The 24,766-nt window shown below is 43.4% G+C and overlaps 1 protein-coding gene across 9 annotated transcripts in view; it reads left to right on the forward strand.

Moving 5' to 3' along the window:
- Hydin (Hydin, axonemal central pair apparatus protein) overlaps positions 1-24,766 on the forward strand; it is a 346,279-nt gene that overhangs the window by 266,978 nt on the left and 54,535 nt on the right. For all 9 annotated transcript variants that reach the window (XM_039098232.2, XM_039098235.2, XM_039098234.2 and 6 more), the window contains 9 exons: positions 800-1,021; positions 4,592-4,803; positions 4,983-5,165; positions 6,030-6,149; positions 7,740-7,899; positions 7,994-8,166; positions 19,720-19,918; positions 21,627-21,726; positions 24,373-24,472. In XM_039098232.2, the coding sequence (XP_038954160.1) occupies positions 800-1,021; positions 4,592-4,803; positions 4,983-5,165; positions 6,030-6,149; positions 7,740-7,899; positions 7,994-8,166; positions 19,720-19,918; positions 21,627-21,726; positions 24,373-24,472 (1,469 nt within the window). The remainder of the gene's footprint in view (positions 1-799; positions 1,022-4,591; positions 4,804-4,982; positions 5,166-6,029; positions 6,150-7,739; positions 7,900-7,993; positions 8,167-19,719; positions 19,919-21,626; positions 21,727-24,372; positions 24,473-24,766) is intronic.

The raw sequence follows: 24,766 nt of genomic DNA on the forward strand, positions 1-24,766 counted from the left end.
AGCTTTCTCTGTGGACATTCTAAATCCTAGGAAGCAGCTCCAGTCCCATGTCAGGAGGCTCCGTGGTCCACGGGATGGGATACACAGGTTACGTGAGGGTCTTGGCTTGCTAGGCCTACCAGGTCACTTAGTCCGCAGAGTAGGCTGCGACCATTACTGGTGTGGCTGACAGTCTAGACACTGAACTCCTGAATGCTGGGAAGGGACCTGCTGCCCAGTCTCCAAGCCCTTGCTTTGAAGATGACTCCTGTGTTACAGTGATGAGTTTATACCAGAGTGCCAGAGCACAAGGAGAGAAAGCCCCAGAACCTGAGCTTCGTTTTCTCGGTTTTTCTCTTTGCTATCGATAACCTGCCCCAATCCCAACATTTGCTTGCCCTTGGATAGAAAGAAAAGTTAAAGAAAAAATAAACATGAAACGTGAGAATGGACGAAGCAGATCTATGCTACAGACATCTGAAACTTAGGAGCTGGTCTGTTTAAAGTCTTGTGGGGCCTTAAGACCCTCTTCTGTATCAACCCGGTTCCTAGCTGAGTGGAGTTTATAGCCCTGTTTGCAAAGGCAGACAAATGGTCACAAGAAAGGGTGACACTGCCTATGAGAAATACAGAGCATCCACATGCCACAGCAAAGAGCCTCCAGGGTCCTGTCAAAGGCCCAGCAGAGCCACCCTTCCCTTTGGGTCTCTGGATAACACTGAGGGCAGGGAAGGTTACATGGGCCACCCATGTTCATTCTGACCGATGTAGAGTCAGCGCACAGTCTGCACAGAAAATTAATGCAACGCTTTTCATTTAGATCCTGAACATCCTAGGCCTGGGATCCTCAGGACCACCCATCCCTCCTCCAGTCTTGTTCTCCATCATCTCTTACCCAGCGAAGCGGCAGTCTTTGGTCGCCACTGAGATCCTGAAGCATTTTGTGTTTGTGATTCCACCAAATGATGACCTCCCCCTGTCGGATGAGAAAAAAGACATGGAAGGAGACTCAGATCTCTTCCTCAACACCATCGTCACCAAGGTAACGGACCCTCCGCTGGTCTTGACCTCGGCAGGGTTCACAGGACAGGGTCCATTCAGCTGACAGGGACATGCTCTGAGTCAGGCATGAGTTTTGTTCCTCTGGACTTCCTGCCTGAGGAGCTCCAGGAACCTCTCAGTGAGTCTTCCCCTTGTCTACCCAGGAGGGAACTGAAACCGAGTGCTGCTCCTCATTTCCCTTCCTAATCCCCACGGGACAGTTTAGGAAATACACCTCATAGCTCTGAAGCTCATGTGCAAACAATTAGCAAAACTGTTTTGTTAATTATTAGTGTGCATTTGTCATGCCAGGTGATGGGGTCGGCCTAGTTGCATTGTGTGCTCTAACCACAGTCCCCATGGTCCCTCCTGCCATCTCCCACTAATCTCCCTCCTCTTGCCAAATAGTTCCCCTTCCACTCTTACACTGTATATTGGATATGTGTGTGTTGGTAATACATACATACAGCATAGGTTATAGAACATGAGGGGTTTTTTGTTTGGTTGGTTTTCTGTTTTCTTGTTTCTTTGTTTTTTGGTTTTTTGGTTTTTGATTTTTTGTTTTTTTGTTTTGGTTTTTTTGTTGTTGTTGTTGTTGTTGTTTTGTTTTTGGTTCTGGCTTTTTCCACATAATGGTTTCCAATTCCATTCCTTTTCCTGAAAAATGACATAATTTCACTCTTTTTTTGTAGCTGAATAAATCCAAATCCCCTCTCTCTCTCTTTCTCTCTTTCTCTCTCTCTCTCTCTCTCTCTCTCTCTCTCTCTCTCTCTCTCTCTCTCTGTGTGTGTGTGTGTGTGTGTGCGTGCATGGATATGACATGTGTGCATCAGTAAGTGAGAGTGTACACATAAGCTAGGAAACCAGAGAGAGGACCACTAAAGGGAAAACCATGTTGAAGGGAGGAGGAGGGGACTCATGACAGAAGAAGGAGGAAAAGAGGTTCTAGGGGAGGGGCTTGAAGTGTCCCAGGGTTGTCAGGCGGGGAGGGTGAGAGAGAAAATTCCCCTCTGCCCAGGGGGAAATCAACAAAAGCAAATTGAAAAGGCCGTAATGAAACACAGTACTGTGTTTCACATCATTACCGTAATGTGCTAATTTTGAGACTCCCTCCCTTTTCAAAAAAGTTGAAGATGCGTTTAGGGTCATCTAAAACAATATGATGATACAAAGATTATGGATCAAGGGAACACACACCACCAGGGAGAATTTTGGTTATTTTTAAAAATTGCCATGGAAAGATTGGTATTTTGCATGAATTCACTTTTTAATCTCCTTGCCTGACAATAAGTAAAGATAAATTTCAGTTGAACTAATAGTTTTTAATTAACAAAATCAAAATCATGTAAATGTAGAAGAAATCATACATAAAATTCATAGACAAAATCACAAAAAGAAATTGATCTGAGCAATAATATGCAGATCGTATGCATATTAAAATTATAACCATGGCCTATATCCCAAGGGAGGATGGTGGCCCAACATTCTAATCCCTTTGAACATCCTTCCCAGGAGGAGATAAAACCAGCTGTAGGCCCTGACTACCTTCCAGTGAGGCTCTATCCCATGTCTAATATACAGGTACCTAAAAAATTAGCATCTGCGGTGAGCAGCATTGGTGCGCCTCGCCAGAGCAGAGTGCCCAACGGTGATTCTGCAAAGAAAAGATGGGGAAAGCTAGCACTGACATCAGAAGTGGCTGTTGTGCACCAACCCCTTCTTCTGAAAACTGGCCCTGTCCAAAAAACAAACCAAAACAAAAGACAAGCAGTCTTTAACTTGTCAGAGACAAGGAACTCCAGCTCTTATGCAGTTGACAGGGAAAGCTTTATTCTTAAACCAGAAGAATAATAGCCAAACGTATTCAAACTGTGGCAGATTAAAGCATCTTGATTGGACATACATGGGAGAAACTTGATTCAAATATACTATAGACAAGTGGTAGCAAATGTAATATGATAATCTGTAATACATAATCACTTGGGAACTCTCTTAATTACTTTCAATTCCTATGAAGAGGTACCATAACCAAGGCAACTTATATTTAACTGGGCTGGCTTACAGTCTCAGAGTGTCAGTCCATGACCATCATGGCTGAGTGCATGGCAGCAGGCAGGCAGTCATGGTGCTGGAGCAGTAACTGAAAGCTTACATCTTCTGCAAGACAGAAGCAGTGAGAGAAGACAGACCTGGCATAGGTTTTTGAACCTCAAACCCCACCCCCAGTGACACATTTTCTCTAGCAAGGCTAAACCTCCTAATTTTTCCCAAAGCAGTTCCACCAACCGGAGAGCAAGCACTGAAATATCTGAGGCTGTGGGGGCCATTTCCATTCAAACCACCACAGGACACATAACTGTAAAGACACGTGCCTGAGACATCTAGGGAAGTATTAGCCTGAATCATGTGACGTTACAGAAGCATTGCTCTCATTCGTGACTATGACTGACTCCATCGTAGTCAGTGCAGGAGAAAGTCCTTGCTCTGAGGAAACATGAGCTGAAGTACTTAGAAGTAGAGTTCTCAGACTGACAAGATCTAGAATCACTGGCGAGACAAGCATCTGGACATGTCTGTGAGGAACTGTCTACATTAGGGTTAGTTGAGATGGGAAGACCAACCCCAAATGTGGACGGCACTGTTCTATTGCCTCGTAAACCCTAGGCTTAATAAAAAAGAGAGAGCCAGCTGGACTAGAGCATTCATCTCTCCGCTTCCTGAGGGTGAGCTCAGCATGGCCAGCTACCTTCCTCCATGACTCTTCCACCTAAGGAGACTCAAAAGTGGGGGCCAGAATAAAACCCATCCTTAAGTTGATCTCAACCACAGCAACACATGAAAGAATGCAGTTGCCATCTGGAGCTTGACTAAGGGTTACCGAAAGTTAAGATTGCAATATGTCTTCAACGTTAAAGTTTCCTCATACTAAAAGGTTAAAATGTGGCTCTCCGTGAGTTTAAGGCCAGCCTGATCTATGGAGAAAGCTCCAGGCCAGCCAGGGCTACACACAAAGAAACCCTGTCATGAAAAGGGATTTGTGTGTGTAAATGATCAAAAAAAATTTAAAATAAAATAGATCAAGAAGCATGAAAAATGCACTCTAAAAAGTGAGAATTACTTATTAAATATGGACAATTAGATTAAAGTGCTTATTTGTACTCCTTTCCAAAATAGTAAGAGATCCTTTAAGTCCTTAGAACAAAGAGAATGAAAAGGGAACTGGGATGGGACTGGACTACACCAAAATATTAGCCATCATGTGGCAAGTGGCCAGAGAGCCTGGCCCAGCAGTGCCAAGGAAGTTGAATGCCCAGCTGGCTATAATGGGACCCTGCCAGGAGCTGAAACTCATCCCATATGCTCCCTGTCAGTGATCACTGTAGGGTCTCTACCTCTTCCTCAGGGAACAGAGTACCCAGAGAGACACTGATCTTGTCACTAACTCATAAAACTGCTGGCCCTACCCTTTCCCACCAACCAGACTCACCAAGCACCGAGGACATTCTATAAGCACCCCTGTCTTTATTGTGTGCCAGAAGTACTTAAGCCTTTGTGCTCATTTTGAATTAAGGCTCAGGAGGAACAGCCCTCCCCACCTGCTAAGGGAAGCAAGCAGAAATCGAAAGACAAAACAGAACAAGCTCGCGAAACTCAGAAGGATAAACGTCGCACGTATTCCGGCAGGAAAGGCCTCTCTGGCGGGGCATCAGGGAACCTTGCTCCGATGTCTGACATAGACCAAAACAACTTCGATGGAGAACACTCCCAGGAGAAGTTCATCAGGTAGGCCTTGCAGGAACAAGGGAGAGGGAGGAGGAAGCCCCGAGTTGGGAGCACAGCTGTCACATCACCAGAGAAGTGCAGAGCTACCAAGTACAGGGACCTAACAGCCTGCCATAGCTAACCCCAGCTGCACAGGGCCTGTCCCACGGTTCCGTTAAAAGTCTGTGCGGTCGTTTCAGGCTGAATCACTTCCGGTGGATTGTGCCTCCAAATGGAGAGGTAACCTTGAGAATGCACTTCTCCTCTTTCGACGTTGGAAACTATGACCAAACATTTAATTTTGAGCTCCTTGGGACCCGCCGTCAATACCAGCTCTACTGCCGTGGGGTGTGCACCTACCCATACATCTGCAAAGACCCAAAGTAAGTGTGCTTTATTTTCAAGTCACCCCCACGCACATCACAAAGCACTTTGAACAAGTGGGGACCAAAGAGAATGCTCAGTGGGTAAAGGTGCTTCCTCCAAGTGTGAGCGCACACACACACACACACACACACACACACACACACACACACAAACTAAAACAATAAAACAACAACCACAGTAACATTGTACTGGAAACTGCCACACCCTCTCGTATCAGGCTGCAGTGCATCAGCCCTTGAAATAAGAACAACGTAGTTGGCATGACACCAAAGGGTGTTCCCAGACTGAAGCAGAATAAAGAAAGTTAAAAGACCCCGGGGGCGGGGGAATGTATTCTAGCAAGTGAGTCTGCTTATTTAACTGTTAAACAGATTCAAAGCACTTTTACTTTTACTCAGGATGTGTGGTGTGAACCTCCATGCGTAGCCATTCTGTTAGCCACTGCACCTCCCTGTGCAGTTTAGGTCTCACATAAGCACACCCAGGGGAGCAAACTAGCAAGGCGACTCCCCACCGGAGGGGGGTACTTTCTGTGGCTTGTCCTTTGCGTAATTCTCACCAAGGAGCCCTATTTCCTATTATCCACTGAAACTAGTTAATAGTTTTTCCTGAGACTCTTGTGGATTTTTCCTATCTGGGTGTTCTGAGGCAGACTAGCCAGCTCAGTGCTAGAAGCCTTTTTTCTCAAGTTCAAGCCATTCCATCTTCTCTTAGAAAGCAAGAGATAAAGTTTCCATGGAGATCCTCATCTTAGCTGTCTTCAGACACCAGGAGTTTTCACTGAGAGGGGAGTGCTGGGTTCCTAGGCTGCTGAACCTCTGCTTGTGTATCATTGTTTTTAACCTCTTCCCCGTGTTCAGAATTGTGTACCCTCAGAGGAAGAAGGACATGAAGTTAAAGGAAGTCGTCGTTAAGAAGTATGTAGTGAGCATGGATAAGTTTTACTTTGGCCCACTGCTCTGTGGCAAGTCAAGAGACAAGTAAGTATTCCATTATTTCAAAGTCAATTGATGATTTCTGGGTTGGGTTCACAAATTCTGTAAGTAGAGTTTTTATATAATCATGGCTTTTGTTGACACTGCCCCAAATTCCAAACCAGGAGAATTGGATTCATGTGTACCAAGTCTCTGTTCTGACCTACAGACAACTTGGGTTCCACTTTCCCTAGTGGGAAAGCCTAGAAGAAAACCAGGCTTTGGAAAGGTGGAATCAAGGCTTCACTTTGGAATGTGTCAAATCCAAGTTGTTTAGAAGATTATCTCTAGAAATCACATACATCGGAGAACACAATATATGGTTTGGGCTCTCACGGGGACTCTGTTATCAAGATAAGAAACATCGGTACAATGTGAACAAGGAGAGAGGCTGAGACAAGAGATAGTTCTACCAAGAGCTTCTCCATACACAAGAGGAGTCCCCAGTAGACACAAGAAAGAGGGCCATAGAGTCCCATGAAAAGAGTGAACAATCAACTCTATCAAATGCCACAGGAAGACAGAAGTACAGGCATCTACTGGGTTCAGCAATATGGAGCTCATGGGGAAATGGGGGCAGGAATCCTTCTGGGAGAGCTCTGGGAATTCTGCCCAAGTTAGCACTGGGATCAACAGCAATGATTACTACGGTCCAAAGACCCAGAGCAAACGCCATTCACTTACTCACTTTAAACACTGAACCTTGTCAACAAAAATAACGGGGAGACAAGGGTGTCTGCCTCACAGGTTTGGGAGGGTAACAAACAGAACTCTTTGGCATCATGCCAAATTGGGACACTGATGGGTAAGATGATGAGGTCACCTCCCCTTTCCCAGTTACTCACAGGGTTGCCTGACCCTGCTGCCTGACTCTGATTTCAATCCGTCATTCTCTATCCTTCTATCCTCCATCACACAAGCTACTCAAAGCTCTTCTCAGACTGGCTCGGCTTTCCTGGCCTGGTCTGTGATCTCTGATGATAAATATCTCTTAATTCCTTCAGCGGTTTCTTTTCTGTTGGTTGCCTTTAACAGAATGTCTCCCAATAGCACTGAGGCCTACCTCTACAGACCTCTCCCAAGGACGTTAGGGAACATAACCAAATTTGTCATATGACAAGGCCAGATAAATTCAAGTCAGAGCAGTAACGGCCTATGAAGGTGTTGTGGAAGTGAATGAGATCTAAGACAGATGGCAAGTATCAGGTGACTCAAATGATAGTCTCTCAAGGATAGATGATCACTTTTCCTGGAGTTCTTTCTAAAAACTAAAAATAACTACCATTGATTGGACGTCTGCTATTTCCACTTGTTCTATGGCTTCAAGTGTATGATGTCACTTAATTCCAATCCACTATAAGAGATACTGTCACCCCATTTTACAGCTAAGAAGATCAAGGCTTGTGGCGTCCCATTACAGTATAGTATTCTCAGTACAAGTGAACAGCCACAGATGCCATGGTCTCAGTCAACATGCCACTCCCTCAGCACAGTCACATTGTCCTTTCAAATCACACGGCACCTCATAGGATCCTGTTACCCCCTGAACTCTCACTCGGTCCTCATAATCGCATCCCCACTCCCGTTCATCTCCAGGTATAAGTCATCCTTGTACCCTGACAACATGGAGACACTGACAATCCTGAATGATTCCCCAATGGTGGTAGAGGCATACTTCTGTTTCCAGCACGACGTAAAAGCGAGCACCTACTTTCTAGAGCCCGTCAACATGACTCTGAAACCCAATGAAAAGCAGGTACAATCGAAGGGGGGAAATTCCATCAGGGTGAAGAAGATAGTCGAGACCTGACATTCCCAGTGCAAATGACTTCCTTTGACTCTCTCACCAGATCCTAAATGTATGGGCCTACCCTACTGCAGTCGGTGTCTTTGAAGACAGCATTGTCTGCTGCATCAAGGAGAACCCAGAGCCAGCCATCTTTAAGATATGCTGCCAAGGAATCCGCCCAGAAATTGAAGTGGAGCCCAGGCAGTTACATTTTGACCGGCTCTTGCTTCATAGGTAAGAGTTCCAGATATCTCAGGGACGGGAAGGGAAGTTCAAGAACATTTAGGTCTGGGGTAATCAACTGGTCTTGAGTTACTCTAGACTTTCTGGGTTTACTGTTGGCTGTGTGTCTGTGTGTATATGACTGGAAACTCAACTCAGAGCCTTGTGCATGCCAGGCAAGTAACTCTGTCACTGAGCTTCATGCCTCCCCCTAGCCCATAGTTTGCCTTTTAATTAATCCAAGAAAAGAAAAATCAAAGGCCAACTATCAATATAGCTGAATTGTTCATGTGCTTCCTTTCTGTGGCTCTGAATTTCTATCCAGTGTCATTTTCCTTCATAATTCCTTTAGAATTACTTGTAATTAAGGAAGGGCAGCAGCCACCAAATAATAATAATGCACCACTGTTCAAGGCTAGATCCCCAAATCAGACTGATCTCAAATAGCTTTACTGATGGTCTGGTTAGTCTTTTGTCGCTTTGATGCAAGCTAGGGTCATTTGAGAAGGAGGAATCTCAGCTGAGAAAATGCCCATCTCATTGGCTAGTCTGTGGGGCATTCTTGATTGATGGTTGATGTGGGAGGGCAAAGCTCACTGTGGGCAGGGCTACCCAGGGTAATCCTGGGTTCTGTAAGAAAAAAATATCCTGAGCAAGCCGTGAAGGCAAATGCGTATGCAGCATCCCTCCATAGTTTCTGCTGCTTCTGTTCTCTCCCGGCCCCTGCCTTGACTTCCTGCCCTGACTTCTCTCAGTGATGGATTATAACCTCAGAGTTATAAAGTTATATAAATCCTTCCTTCTCCAGGTTGCCTTCGGTTACAGTGCTTATCACAGAAATGGAAAGCAAACTAGAACAGCTAGTTATTTCAAGGATGAAAATAATCAAAACACAGAGGGGGAAAGATGTCTTTTACACTCTCCACTTCCTGCTCACATCAATCTTATATTTTCTGGCCCAGATTAATAACTCAGCCTCAGTTGGGCAGTGGTGGCACGTACCTTTAATTCCAGCAGTTAGGAGTAAGAAGAAGAGAGATCTGGGGCGAACCTGATCTTCTGAGACAGTTAGAACTACACAGAGAAACCCTGTCTTGTAAAAACAAAACAAAACACCCACAAACTAACAAAAGATTAGCCTCTAAAAAGGTGTTTTTGATAACTTTAGTCAACAGGAAAAGAGTTTGGAAGTGCACATAATTTTACATGTCAAGCGCTCACCTACGTCAGGGAGTCCATTGCCGTATATTCAGGATCTAAGTTTATTTATATAAGGAATCCTAAATTAGGGGCATTGGCAACATTCCAAACATGAGGGTTATTGTCTTAGTAAATATCATTAGTCAGGTTTACAGGAAGATTAGACCAAGCAACCTGCCCTGACTTGTCCCTCAGAATTGTCTCCAGAATTGGTAGAAAGTTGATTACAAAACTCCAGGAATTCCAAATGTCACACGATCACAGAAATTCTGCAGCTGGCAAAATCACACCTCTACTAGAACATGAGGCAAATCATAGTCAGCGGCTGCAAAGCAACCCCAAATCCTCATGCCTGGCATTAAAATAAAACCTTTTTAAAATAACATTTCTGTGGTTTTTTTTAAAGGAACCAAAATTCTAGAATTCTCACTACATTTATCTTTTCCAGAAACCATCAGTTGCCAAGAGGTTCCTAGGTAAGGGTGGAGTGTCATGGGCTCCCTCCACCATCTATGCCAGGATCTTGACTGGTTACTCTTACGCAGCTCTTGTGCATGTCGTCACGGCATCTGAAAGTTCACGTGTGCAATAACACTGTTATATCCAGCCAAATCTGTGCAGATATTTCACTGCAGAGACCTACTACTTCTCGTTCTTATAATCTTTCTACTCCTCTTCCCAGATTAACCCTCAGCCTTGTAGGGAACAATGTGGTACAGATGTCACATTTACAGCTGAGCTGTCTACAGTTTCTTATTCTCTGCATGTTGACCAGTTGTGGGTCCCTGTACTAATTGCTTTCTGCTGCAAAAACAAGAAGATTGTTTTAGGTCTGATTATGACTGAGAGACACACTCATCTGTGGGAATAAGGGTAAGAACATAAGAGACAGTTGGCTATGTCAGCTTAATGGAATTAATATATTGGATTCCCCTCCAAGTCCCATGACCTAGCCAGCACAAGGGGTATTATCCAGTTAACAGCGCCAGGCGTGCGTTCTTAGTTGTTTCTGTGGATTTTCTTGTGGTGTCCTTGACCCCCTCTGGTTCCTCCAATCCTTCCTCACCATCTTCCACAGGATTTCCTAAGTTCCACCTAATGATTGCCTGTGGGTCTCTGTATTTGTTTCCATCAGTTGCTGAGTGAAGCCTCTCTGGTGGTGATAATGCTAGGCTCCTGTCTGTGGACAGAGAGGAATGTCATCAGGAATCATTCCACTGACTTTTTTTTTTTGGCCAGTCATAGATCTATCACAGATCTCTGGACTATTCAGTCTCTGGATCCTAGCCCACCAAGCAGTATAAGGGCATGGTTTCCCTTTTTGACTTGGGTCTCAAGCTGGACTAGACATCGGTTAGCCGATCCCACAATTTCTGTGGCACATTTACCCTAGCACATCTTGCAGGCAGGACGAATTATAGGTCTAAGGTTTTGTGGCCGGGTTGATAGCCCAATCTCTCCACTGGAAGTCTCGCCTGGTTACAGGAGGTAGCCGGTTGAAACTCTGTATTTCTCTTTACTTTAGAGTCTTAGCTAGGGTCACCCTCATAGATTCCTTAGAATTTCAATTGTGCTAGGTTTCTAACTCGTTCCTGAGATGCCCCCCAATTCCAGTTGTTTCTCCCAGTACTCTCTCCTCCATCCTCTCCCAACTCGATCCCTTCTGTTTCAACCCAAAACCTGCCTCAGTCCACCCATAATGCCTATTCTATTTCCCCTTTCCAAGGAGATCATGCATCTCCACTTGAGCCCTCCCTGTTACTTAGCCTCTCTGTGTCTGTGACTTGCAACATTATTATCCTTTACTTAACAGCGAATGTCCACTTATAAGTGAGTAGATACCATGTTTGTCTCTCTGGGTCTGCATTACCTGACTCAGGAAGATTCTTTTCCTAAATGGGTGGCCATTTGCCTGCAAATTTCATGATATTGTTTGTTTTTTTTTTCTTTTTTTTCGGAGCTGGGGACCAAACCCAGGGCCTTGCGCTCGCTAGGCAAGCGCTCTAACGCTGAGCTAAATCCCCAACCCCCATGATATTGTTTTTTAGCAGATGAATAATACTCCGTTGTGTAAATTTTTCTTTATTCATTCTTCAGTACAGTCACATCCAGGTTGTTTCCCGTTTCTGGCTATTTATGAATAAAGCTGAACGTAGTTGAGCAAATGTTCCTGTGGTAGGAATGGAGCGTCCTTTGGGTATCGGCCCAGGAGTGGGGTAGCTGGGTCCTGAAATATGCCAATTCCCCATTTTCTGAGAAACCACCATACTGATTTCCAAAGTGGCTGTCCAAGTTTGCACTGCCACCAGCATGTTGTCCTGTGGAAAGTATGCAAATGGATCCATATCTCTCACCCTTCACAAGACCCAAGTCTAAGTGGACCAAAGACCTCAACATAAAACCAGACATGCTGGACCCAATAGAAGAGAAAGAAGGGGATAGCCTTGACTGCAGTGGCACAGAACACGAAAAGCACAGACACTAAAACTAACAATAAACAGGACCTTATGAGGCTGAAAAGCTTCTGTAAGGCAAAGGACACCGTCAATAGGAGGAAACTACAGCCTACAGAATGGGAAAATGTTTTTACCAACCCCACATCCAACAGAGGGCTAATATCCAAAACATATAAAGAACTCAAGAAATTAGACGTCAACAAACCCAATAATCCAATTTAAAATGGAGTACAGATCAACAGAGGAGTCCAAATGGCCGAGAAGCACTTAAAAGAAATGTTCAAAATCCTTAGCCATCAGGAAAATGCAAATCAAAATGACTCTGAGTTTCCATCTTAAACCTGTCAGAATGGCTAAGATCAAAAACACAAGTGACAGCTCATGCTGGCGAGGATGTGGAGCAAGAGGAGTTACACCACAATATTTATTATGTATACTATCAGTGGCTATTGTGAAAGGTGTTATTACCCTGATTTCTTTCTTGGCCAGTTTATCCTATATAAGAGGGCTACTGGTTTTTTTGGGTTTGGGGGGTTTTGGGGGGTTTTGTTTGTTTGTTTGTTTAGCTAATCTTGTGTCCAGCCACTTCACTGAAAGTGTTTATCATTATCAGCTGTAGGAGTTCCCTGGTAGAATTTTCATGGTCACTTATGTGTACCCTCATACCATCTGCAAATAGCGATATTTTAGCTCCTTCCTTTCCAGTGTGTATCCCCTTGATCTCCTTTGGTTGTCCTATTGCTCCAGCTAGAACTTCAAGAACTATAACTGATAGACCAAGAGAGAGTGGACAACCTTGTCCTGTTCCTGACTTCAGTAGAATCACTTTGCTTTTCTCTCCATTTAATTTGATGTTGACTATTGTCTTGATGTATATTGCCTTTATTACATTTAGATATGTCTCTTGTATCCCTGATCTCTCCAAGACTTTTATCATGAAAGGGTGTTAGATTTTGTCAAAGACTGTTTTATAATCTAGTGAGATGGTCAGGTGGGGTTTCTTTGTTTCAGTTTGTTTATATGGTAGACTACATTGACAGATTTTTGTATGTTGAACCATTCCTGCATCTCCGGGATGAGGCCTACTTGATCATGGCAGCTATTCTTCTTGATGTGCTCTTGGATTTAGTCCACAAGTATTATTGAGTATTTCTGCATCAATGTTCACGAGGGGAATTGGTGTGTAATTCTCTTTCTTTGTTGAGTCTTTGTGTGGCCACATAAAATGAACCTGGCAGTGTTCCTTCTATTTCTATTTTTGTAGAATAATTTGAGAAGTATCATTATTAGCTCTTCTTTGAAAGTCTGGGAGAATTCTGCACTAAAATTCCCTGGCCCTCAACTTTTTTTTTTTGGGGGGGGGGAGTTGGGAGACTTTTAATGACTGCTTTTATTTTCTTAGGGGTTATTGGTCTATTTAAATTGTTTATATGATCTTGCTTTAACTTTGATAAGTAAATATATCAAGAAAATTTTCATTTCTTTTAGATTTTTCCAATTTTGTGGAGTACAGGATTTTTTTTTTGGTCTGACCTAATGATTCTTTGCGTATGTTGTTATGTTGCTATGTCCCCCTTTTCATTTTAATTGTGTTAATTTGGATGATCTCTCTGCTTTTTAGACAGTTTGGATAAGGGTTTGTCTAACTCATTGATTTTCTTAAAGAACCAACTCTGTCTCGTCGATTTTTTTATATTGTCTTGTTTGCTTCTATTTCACTGATGTCAGACCAGATTGCTCGTTTCCTGCCGTCTATTCCCCTTGGCTGTGCTTGCTTTTTCTTCTAGAGCTTCCAGGTGTGCTAAGGTGCTAGTATGCGATCTCTCTAATTGTTGATGAAGGCATTTAGTGCTATGAGCATTTAGTGCTCTTAGCCCTGCTTTCATTGCATCCCATAAGATTGGGTATGATGCATAATCATTTTCATTAAATCTAGGAACTCTTTCATTTCTTTCTTCCTTTATGCCTTGACCCAACAGTCATCCAGTAGAGAGTGGTTTAGTTTCCTCCAGGAGCGTGTAGGCTTTCTGTTGTTTCTGTTGTTGAAATCCAGCTTTAATCCATGGTGGTCTGATAAGGTGCAGGGAGTTATTTTAATTTCCTTGTTACCTGTTGAGACTTGCTTTCTGGCTAAAGATATGGTGAGTTTTGGAGACAATTCGGTGAGGTGCTTAGAAGAAGGTATATTCTCTTTTGTGTTTGGGTGAAATGTTGTATAGATATCTGCTGGGTCCATTTGAGTCATAATGTCTGTTAACTCTATTCTCAGTTTAGCTCTTGTCTGGATAACCTGTTCGTTAGCAAGAGTGGGGTACTGAAGTCTCCCATTATTAATGTGTGGGGTTTGATGTGTGATTGAAGCTTTAGTAATATTTCTTTTACAAATGTGAATTCCCCTGTGTTTGGGGCCTAGATGTTCCGCATTGAGACATCATCCTGGTGGCTTTTTCCTTTGCTGGATATAAAATAATCTTCCTCACCTCTTCTGGTGAAATTTGGTCTATTTTGTTAGATATTAAAATGGCTACAGTAGCTTGCTTCTTGGGTCCACTTGCTTGAAAAAAAAAAAAAACTTTTTCCAACCCTTTACTCTGAGGTAGTATCCATGTTTGATGATGAGGTGTGCTTCTTGTGTGTAGCAGAATGATGGATCCTGTTTCCACATACATTCTCTTAGCCTGTGTCTTTTCATTGAATATGGAGGCCATTGATATTGAGAAATATTAATGACCAATGATTATTAATTCCTGTTGTTTTGATGGCGCTCAAACATCACTTGTCTTTGTTTTGCTGGTGTGAAATACTTACTTCCTATATGTTCCTGGGTATAGTTAGCCTCCTTGGGGTGAGGTTTTCCTTCTCATACCTTCTGTAGGGTTGGATTTGTGGCTAGATACTTTTTGAATTTGCTTTGTCATGTTTTCTTGTTTTCTCCATCTATGTCTTGTTTTCTCCATCTATGACGATTGAACGTTTTGCTGGGTATAATAGTATGGGCTGGCATCTTAAAGCACATCTGTCCAGGTTCTTCTGGTTTTTAGAGTCTCCATTGAGAAGTCAGATGTTATTCTAGGAGGTCTACCTTTATATGCTACTTGTTTTTTCTTGCAGCTTTTTATATGCTTTGTTCTGTATATTTAATATCTTTATGTTTAGGCAGGAGGACTTCCTTTTCTGGTCTGATATTTTTGGTGTCCTGTCAGCTTCTTGTACCTTTATAGGCATGTCCTGCTTACAGTTAGGAAAATTTTCTCCTATGATCTTGTTAAAACATATTTTCTGGGTCTTTGATCTAGGGATTCTTCTCCTTCTTCTGTTCCTATTATTCTTAGGTTTGGTTTTTTACATCGTTATCCAGATTTCCTGGATGTTTTGTATTGGGAATTTTTTAGATTTAATATTTTCTTTAACTGATGTATTAATTTCTTCTAATCTTCAATGCCTGAGATTCTCTCTTCTGTCTCTATATTCTTTTGGGTGACGCTTACGTCTATAGTTCCTGTCACTTACCTAGATTTTCCATCTCGAGGAATCCCTCAGTTTGTATTTTCATTGTTGCTTCTATTTCCATTTTCAGGCCTTGAGCAGTTTTATTCATTTCCTTCACTGGTGTATTTGGTTTTTCCTTGGCTCTCCTGGCTTCCTTTAAGGGATTAATTTGTTTCCTCCCATTGTTTGTATATCCTGGGTTTCTTTAAGAGATTTATTCATTTCCTGTTTAAGAATCTCTATCATCTTCATAAAATTGGCTTTAAGGTCATTTTCTTATGCTTCATCTGTGTTGGTGTATCCAGGGCTTGCTGTAGTAAGATAGCTGGGCTCTGGTGGTACCACATTGATTATGTTCTTACATAAGAATTTGGCATTGGGTAATTACAGACTTAAATGCCAACTTCTGAGCTTCTCTTTGCTGTGTCGATGTTTGTCCCCTTGGTTCTCATTTCCTTTCTGGTCTTCTGGCCAGAGTGGCCTGTGGTTCTAGTGACCAGTGAGTTCTCATGTATAGTAGGGTATCTCTGCTAGGGTTTTTGGTGGCCTCCATGACCTCTGGGGCTTTGGGTGCCAGTGTTGCCTCTGGGACTCTAGGGTTCTGGGTACCAGTTTATCCTTCAGTAGAGCAGTGGGCTTCTGGAGTTGTGGGCCAGGATATTGAGTCAAGGGGAGCTGGTGCTGTTGGGAAAATTGGACAGGCTCTAAGGACCAGTGTGGCCTCTACTAGAGCAATGGGCTTCTGCCAGAGATGTAGAATGGGACATGGAAATGAGGGGAAGGGGGACTCATGGGGGATTTGGGCAGGCTCTAAGGAGCATTGGTGGGCTGTGGGCAGGCTCCCGCCTGGGGTTCTAGGTACAGGCAGTGTAGCTTCCACCGGAGTGGAGTTGTGAGCCAGTGTGTGGAAATGTTTCTGATTTTTACCTCCTCTTCACATCTTTGCTTTGCCTGTTGTTCACTATTAATTAAGGCCTCTTGGCTTTTTTGGTAGACACTTAGTGCTATAAACTTTTCTCTTAAGACCACCCTCATTGATATGGTTTTATTTTTCAGTCAATTCTAGGAAATAGGTTTCTTCTTGATTTCTTTTTTCACCCAATTGTAGTGTGTTCTTTAGTTCCCATGAGTTTGTGTGCTTTCTGTAGTTTCCACTGCTGTTGATTTCCACAGCAGTGGAAGTTTCCACGGCTTCATTTCATTATGCCCAGTTACGATGCAGAATGTTATTTCAGCTTTCCTTTGTTCGTTGAGACTTGCTCTGCATCCTAATATGTGGTCAGTTTTGGAGGCAGCTCCATGGGCTCCTGGGAAGATGTTATTTTTAGGGATTGGGTGGATTGTTTGTTCTGTAGATGCCTAATAGGTCCTTTTGATTTATGATGTTATTTAGTCCTGATGTTTCTGTTACTTTCGGATCAGACGACCTCTCAGTGAAAGTGAGTATTAAAGTCACCCACAGTCACCATGTTAGAATTAATCTGTATGTTTATTTCTATTTTTAATTCATACAAAATATTTTGATCATATTGTTTTCCCTCCCCCAACTCCTCCTAGGCCATCCCCACCTCTCTACCTACCTAACTTCATGCTCTCTGTTTTCTTCTTCCTCTGCTTCTTTAAAAAAAACAGTAAAGAAAATAAAAATTGAGACAAGGAATAAGAAAATCAGTAAGACAAAAAAATAACGAGACAAGCACAAGGAGTTTTTTATGTTCTTCAAATAATCTGTGGCTTTAGGTCTTATGTGAGGTTGGGTGTGCTTGTGTTTGATGGATGTGACATTCAGAATTGTAATACCCTCGTGGTGGATTTTACCTTTAATAAGTATGAAGTTATCTTCCTTTTCTTTGAAGTCTGTTTTGTCAGATATTAGAATAGCTATGCCTGCACGTTTCTGTTTCATTTCCCTGAAATACCTTTTTCTCTTCTTTACTTCTCGGGTACTGTCTCTTTTTTATTTTGAGGTGTGTTTCTTGGAAACAACAAAGAGATGGCTACTGTTTTCTAATCTAATCTGCTAGTCCGTGCCTCTTTATTGGGAAATCGAACCACTAATATTAAGAGTTCTCGCCGAGTGATGTGTATTCATTCCCGGGTTTTTTAACTTTGTTGTTTCCTCAAGACTTCTTTTGATTGGCTGGCCCAGCGTGGCTCATTTATTCCATGTGATGCCTTGAGTGTGTTTATCCTTCTCTTCAAATTAAATCTTCCTTCCCATATCCTGTTTAGAGTTATTTGGGTGCCCATCAACTATAAAATGTGTATTTATTTCAAGCACACGCAGAAACATACAGCGCAAAGTTATAAAAACAAGGCTCATTAAATTTCAACTTAATGAAATCATCCAGAGTACATTTTCTAACCATGGCATAATTAAATTGCAGAAAGGCTTCTCATTGTTGGAGAAGAGGAGATTTACATGTTATCTGGTAGGCCTGCAAGATGACTCAACACGTGAAGGCACTTATCACCGAACCTAATAGTCTGAGTGTGATCCCACGGTCCATGTGGTAGAAAGAGAGAACAGACTCTCACAGGTTGTCCTGTGACCACCACACAAGTGTGCCATTGCATATATGCACCTACACACACACACACACACACACACACACACACACACACACCTTTTTAAGTGTATCTTGTTATTAAATTGGAGTTAGAGAATTAGAGGTCTCAGTAGCAACTCCTGGTTTTTAGTATGCAGTATAGAGACGTGCACATATTTCCTAGCCATATTTCCTCTGCCATCAAGAAAGACTTGGAAAGAGTGGTATGCCAGGAGCAATGAGGACTCTTTTCCAGACTTTGGTATTTAAATATCATTTGCCAATAAATGGCAAGGGTCCTTGGTGAAAGGATTTCTCATGTTGTGGTGACCCCCAACCATAAAATTATTTTCATCACTACTTCATAACTGTCATTTAGCTATTGCCATGAATCATAACATAAATATCTATGTTTCCCAATGTTCTTAGATAACCTGTGTGAAAGGGTCATAATACCCCAAAAGGGGTCGTGATTCCAAGACCGAGAACCATTGATGTATTCAATGAGAAATGTAGCTCCACTGGCATGAGTATATGAATAAACACATGAGAAAAGGAAATTCTGTTTTTGATAACAGAATCCCAACTAAGCATAGGAAGATTGATGGTGTTAGGAAATGATTGGGTAGTTAAAACTGGCATCTGACTGTTTGGCTAAGAATGAGACATTGATCCAGCTGTGGTGATGCAGCCCATAGCCCTGGTAATTGTCAGGTAGAGACAGAAGGATCAGGAGTCCAAGGTCATCCCCAACTAGTGAGCTCAAGGACAGTCTGAGAAAATTAAGTCCCTATACCAATAAAATAAAATAAACAGGGTTTATTCTCAAAGTATCTCCCCGGAAAGTATTAACTAAAGAGGGGAGGGGGAGCACATGTCCGATGGAGAGACCAGGTGAGCCTTAATTAGGACATCAAATGTAGCATCACCCAAATCAGAATAGCACTAAAAGGATCCCCTGACCCAACACAGTGAAAAGGACACAGCTTGCAACTCCTTTCCCTTCAGAAGATCTAGGCATGGAAAAGCAGCAGACCACCCAGCTTAAGCAAGAGCCAACGGATTAACCGGTCTCTCCAAAACATCAAAGCCAAGAAACCCAAAGAGGAGTGGAAGCCTTTTCCAGAGAGTCATGTCAATGACATGCAATGACATGTAATGACATGACAATTACATGCAACGACATGGCTGTGGGTTGATTCCTTGACCTGGAAAAATAAAGAGAGATCGAGTAGCAATAGAACAAAGACAGAGGCTGAACATGGACTGCAGACCAAATAATCGTCTTTATGACAGTGAAAACCCTGGCGTAGTGGGTGTTCTCATTCTTAGAAAACGTGTGATTTAAACGTGTATAATTGCCTGCAGCTTCATTTTGAACGGCTCTGAAAAATGGTGAGGAAGAGAGATTATGGGGCTATAAGGAAGGCAAAGTCAGGTGGATAAAGAGGGATTCTTACAACTTTTCCCAAAGTTTTATATGGTGGTAATTCGAGATCATTTGACATAGCTTTTTCATGGGGAAAAAGTTAAAGTCATGGAAATCTGCCCATTGCTCACAAGCTAAGCAGCTTAAAAAAAGACACAGCAAGGAGAGTTAGGGAATGTTTTACACGACCACCCTCAAAAAAAAAAAAAAGCTATAGGACCAGGTACACATCCTTCAGAGGCAGAGGCAAGCAGATCTCTGTGAGTTCAAGGCTGGCCTGGTCTGCATAGCAAGTCACAGGCTACATAATGAAAGTCAGTCTCGAAAACCTAAGATAAAATTTATTGATTCTTCTCTCTATTGTATAATTTTAGTGGAAAAAAAAGAAACTGACATTTGAAAAATTCTTTGAACTTGATCAAATTTCTGTTGGCTTCTGCAGAAAAGAATCCAAGTCACTAGTTCTCCGTAATGTCACGTCTCTTCCTGTGGCCTGGAGGATCTCCAGCCTGGAACACCTAGGGGAGGACTTCACTGTATCCATGATGCAGGGCACTATGCTGCCTAAGGGAGAGTTTGGGCTACAAGTGCACTTCCAGCCCTCCAAACCTGTCAACATCAAGAAGGCCATTCGGATTGAGGTGAGATGCGCCACCCCGGTAGATTTGTTTATCAAAATATACATGCACGCGTGCGTGCACACGCATGTGCACACACACACACACACACAGAGAGAGAGAGAGAGAGAGAGAGAGAGAGAGAGATCTCCTTATTAGATCCCTCATCTCATCTGTTTCCTTTCTCCAGCCCATGATACCCTACTCTACACAAAACACAAGCTCAGTACAAGCAGTATGACTCCAAGCTGATCTCTTACTGAGACACTAACCATTCAGCTTCTTCATGAGAGACCCACTCCTTTCTCCTCTCATTCTCTTTGCTAACTTTGGTGTGGGAACTCTGTCAGGCAGGATTCCCTCCTGACTCAGTCACCCTCTGTACCAGTTTCTTAGGCCACCATGACAAAATCACCTCAGACTGGGTGGCTCAAACCAACAGACCTTTCCTCTCTCATAGTTCTGAAGACTAGAAAGCTAAAATCGAGTTAGCAGGACCACACTCCTTTTGGAGGCTCCAGGAAAAAAAATCTAGTTTCTGCAGCCTATGAGTGTGTGTCTTGGCTGGGGCCTGCATCTCTCCAACCTTCGTCTTCACCCTCAGAAGGCCCTCATCTGTCTGTCTTCTCCTGTACTATTAGGGGAAACAGGAAATATCATGAATTCTCTACCTATAGATCCAACTATATTGGCAAATGCCTGTTAAAAGAAGAGATAGAGATTCTGAATTAATACTTGATTTGGGGGCTGAAGAGAGACTTGGTGGCTAGGAACACTTGCTGCTCTTAACAGCAGGACAGAGTTCACTCCCTAGCACCAATGTAGGGTGGTTAAGAATAGCCCACAACTCCAGCTCCAGGGACCCAGCACCCTCTTCTGGTCTCTAAGCATCTGCACTCACACGCACATACATATACAGTGTTATATGTAGATACATGCATATACAGTGTTATATGTAGATACACGCATATACAGTGTTTTTTATCTTAAGTTTAGTGACAGCTATAAACTTCCCCTGGTACCCCAAAGCACATGGAATGCAAACAGGTGACTTTGTTTTTCAACTGGAGTCTTCAACAAGATGGCAGAGGTCGGGGTTGGGGATTTAGCTCAGTGGTAGAGCGCTTACCTAGGAAGCGCAAGGCCCTGGGTTCGGTCCCCAGCTCCGAAAAAAAGAACCAAAAAAAAAAAAAAAAAAGATGGCAGAGGTCTCTACCTAGATGCCAGAGTGTTAGATTGCCCCTGAAACTCTTTAATGAACCCTTTAATCAGCTCCTAGCTTGTGTCCAAGGTCAACAGTCAATTGGATAGACTGGTGTTCCAGCTGGCACCAGCTCAGTGACTGCTTAGGGCAGTGAGGAAGGATCTCCAGCAATGACAGCAGCAGGCTCAGCAAACTACTAGAGACCACAGGCCTGAAGGTCCTCATTGTCACACCTCTGAAAGACTGAATTTCCAAAATAGAAACACCAAGCATGCATTTTACTTTAAAAAGATATTTGGCCCCTTTTCTTCAGCTTGAGTCCCAAAGAACAGAGTAGAGTAATAGAGTAAAATAGTTCTGATTTATACAGCAAGCAGAACAAGATTACTGAATGGAAAAATGTGACAGTAAAGGTCTCAGAAACGTTTCCCTGCCACCCATGCTTTCCAGTGTCCACTGCATGTTACATATTCCAGACTCCAGACACTTTGTGGGTGTGGGCTTTCACCGAAGAACTTTTCCCGGCAGGTTTTAGATGCAGAGAATCTTGTGGGTGTCGTTCAGATCGAAAACATCTTGATCTTTGCAGAATCCTATGATATCGCTTTGGACATCACCTTCCCCAAAGGTACGTTGAACCCTGGAAAGGGGTTGTTTATGTATTGTCTCTGTTTGTGTGCTAGAGCTCCAGGTGGAGGGGCCCTACTGTGTCGTTGGGGTTAGCGGGGGAGGGAACAGTGTCTGTAATAGGAATGCAAGCCTAGAGTGATGTTGGTAACATCACCACAAAGTACAGTCCCCTCAGTGGGGGATAGCAAGAGGTTGTCATCAGGATGAAACCTTCAGGGCTCCTCTCTTAGAAGCTGACAGTCAAGGCTTCTCTTCTTGCCTATGTTAGTTTTCTACTACTATTGTAACAGACTGCCACAACCTCCTGACCTAATATAACACTGAAGAAGCTAGGGTTCTTGAGTTCAAAGCCAGCTTGGGTTACCTGATGAAAAATCCTGTCTTAGAAAGAAAGAAATTAAGAAATTAAGAAAGGGAGGAAGGGAGGAAGGGAGGAAGGAAGGAAGGAAGGAAGGAAGGAAGGAAGGAAGGAGATGGGGAAGGAAAGGAAGAGGAAGAGAGGGAGGGAGGGAGGAAGGAAGGAAGGAAGGAAGGAAGGAAGGAAGGAAGGAAGGAAGGAAGGAGACGGGGAAGGAAAGGAAGAGGAAGAGAGGGAGGGAGGAAGGAAGGAAGGAAGGAAGGAAGGAAGGAAGGAAGGAAGGAAGGAGACGGGGAAGGAAAGGAAGAGGAAGAGAGGGGAGGGAGGAAGGAAGGAAGGAAGGAAGGAAGGAAGGAAGGAGACGGGGAAGGAAAGGAGGAGGAAGAGAGGGAGGGAGGAAGGAGAGAGAGGGGAGGAGGGAGGGAGGGAATCAAAGAAAAAGAAAAGCCCCACAATGTATTATAGCCCTGAGGTCAGTTCAAAGCAGGTCTTCCTGGGTCTCACTGGGTGGATATCAAAGTGCTGACAGTTAATCGCTCTTCCTAATGGCTTTGCAGCCTCTAAGAGACAACCCACATTCCTTGGTCTGTGTCCCCTCCCTAAATCTTAGAAGCCAGCAATGTCCCACAGGTCCTTCTTGTGTTGCCCTCTCCCTGGTTCTCCCACTTCTGCTGTCCCCTTCTACTTTTATAAGGACCCTTGTGGTTACACTGAACCTCCAGGATAACCCATGTCAGCCTTCATTTTTAATGGCAGCTAATCCCCCGCCTCAGGTCCATCCAATACCTTAAGTCCTCTTTGCCATGTATTCCCAGATCCCAGGGATTAGAATGGATGTCCTGAGACATTCTATCTAGCACATTGCCATAACATGTGACTTGTGTATCTCCCCTGAGCATCTGACTCTGCATGACACCTCCTCTCCCTGACAGGTCCCTTCCTCCGCAAGATTCTTAGAGCCACATGTTAGTTGGGTGTCACTGTCCTAACCTACAGAGGTCCTTGCTGCAGCATCATGATGAAAAGTGCTCATCAAAAATAAAATAATGTTATTGCGGTTTACTACAGAAAAGCTGTATCTTAGTGACCCCTAAGCTTGCATTTATTTTTTTAAAGATTTATTCATTTATTATATATAAGTACACTGTAGCTGTCTTCAGATACACCAGAAGAGGGCATCAGATCTCATTACAGATGGTTGTGAGCCACCATGTGGTTGCTGGGAATTGAACTCATGACCTCTGGAAGAGCAGTCGGGTGCTCTTAACCGCTGAGCCATCTCTCCAGCCCCCTAAGCTTGCATTTATGAAGAGTTTTAATAGTCTGACGGAACGCTTATCCTGAGACACTGAGTAAAACAACACAAAGTTAAACCTTTCCAGTGTAACTCAGTAAATGTTTCACAATTTGGCTTAGCGATTAATTAATGATACTTACTAATCCTTCAGAGGACCCAGAGTTTGGTTCCCAGCACCCACCTGGAAGCTCATAACTGTCTGAAACTCCGGTCCCCGGGGATCCAATGCTCTTTCTGGCCTCTGAGGGATCTACTGTATGTAGCACAGACACATGTGAAATAAAAAGAAATAGATCATTTTTTAAAGATCTTAGAGAGCTGGAGAGATGGTTCCTCGGTTAAGAACCCACCCACAGCCAGTCAGTGATGGAACATGCCTTTAATCCCAGCACTCAGGAGGCACAGGCAGACAGAGATCTGTGAGTTGGAGGACAGCGTGATCTACAAAGTGAGTCCCAGGACAGTCAGGGATACACAGAGAAACCATATTAAGTGCATGCGCGCGCGCGCGCGCGCGCACACACACACACACACACACACACACACACACACACACACACATTGGTCTTCCAAAGGATCCAAGTTTGTTTGATTCCCAGTACCTATATCAGGCCTCTTACAACTACCTGTCCTGTCATTCTAGCCCCAGAGAGATCCCACTCCCCTGGACTTTGCACTCACTTGCACACACGAAGATGCACATACATACACATAATTAAAAATAATAATAGCAAATATAAATAAGTAAATATCCTAGAGAATTTAGCTACCAATTGCCATGAAACAGTAGTCCCGTGGGCTGGAATCTCAAGGGAGATGTTCAGATGAACTGGAGGGCTTTGGTTTATCTGCTGAGTCAAAAGAGTTTCCAGAAAAGACGTTTCCTAAAGTCATCATTGCGGAATGACTTGCCTTGTAAACTTCAAAGGGGAGCCCTTGCTCTGGCTCCCCTACACACTCACCCCTACCCCATGCCCTGGCCTCTGCAGGAACTGAAGGAGGTCTGGACTTTGGGACTCTGAGGGTCCTGGAGGAAGTAAAGCAGCCCCTTCAACTGAAGAACCGTGGAAAATACGAGATCATATTCAGGTAACTTGAATCCCATGGGGCGTGTGTGTGTGTGTGTGTGTGTGTGTGTGCGCGCGCGCGCGTGCGTGTGTACATGAAATCTAACTATCCCCACCCACTCGTAAAGAGGATGAAACATTTAGTTTTTATTTCCCACTTTAAACCCCAGGTGGGCCACCCCACCCAAGTTCCCTCAAATTTGAAGATGAAACACAGAGAGAGAGAGAGAGCACTTAATGGTCGGGCTCTTCTAAGGCTTCCTTGGCTATTGCACCCTTCTTCTCACTCCCAGCTCAGCACCCTAAATCTACCCTC

The sequence above is a fragment of the Rattus norvegicus genome, chromosome 19 (genome assembly GCF_036323735.1).
Source record: "Rattus norvegicus strain BN/NHsdMcwi chromosome 19, GRCr8, whole genome shotgun sequence".
In the NCBI taxonomy this organism is placed as follows: domain Eukaryota; kingdom Metazoa; phylum Chordata; class Mammalia; order Rodentia; family Muridae; genus Rattus; species Rattus norvegicus.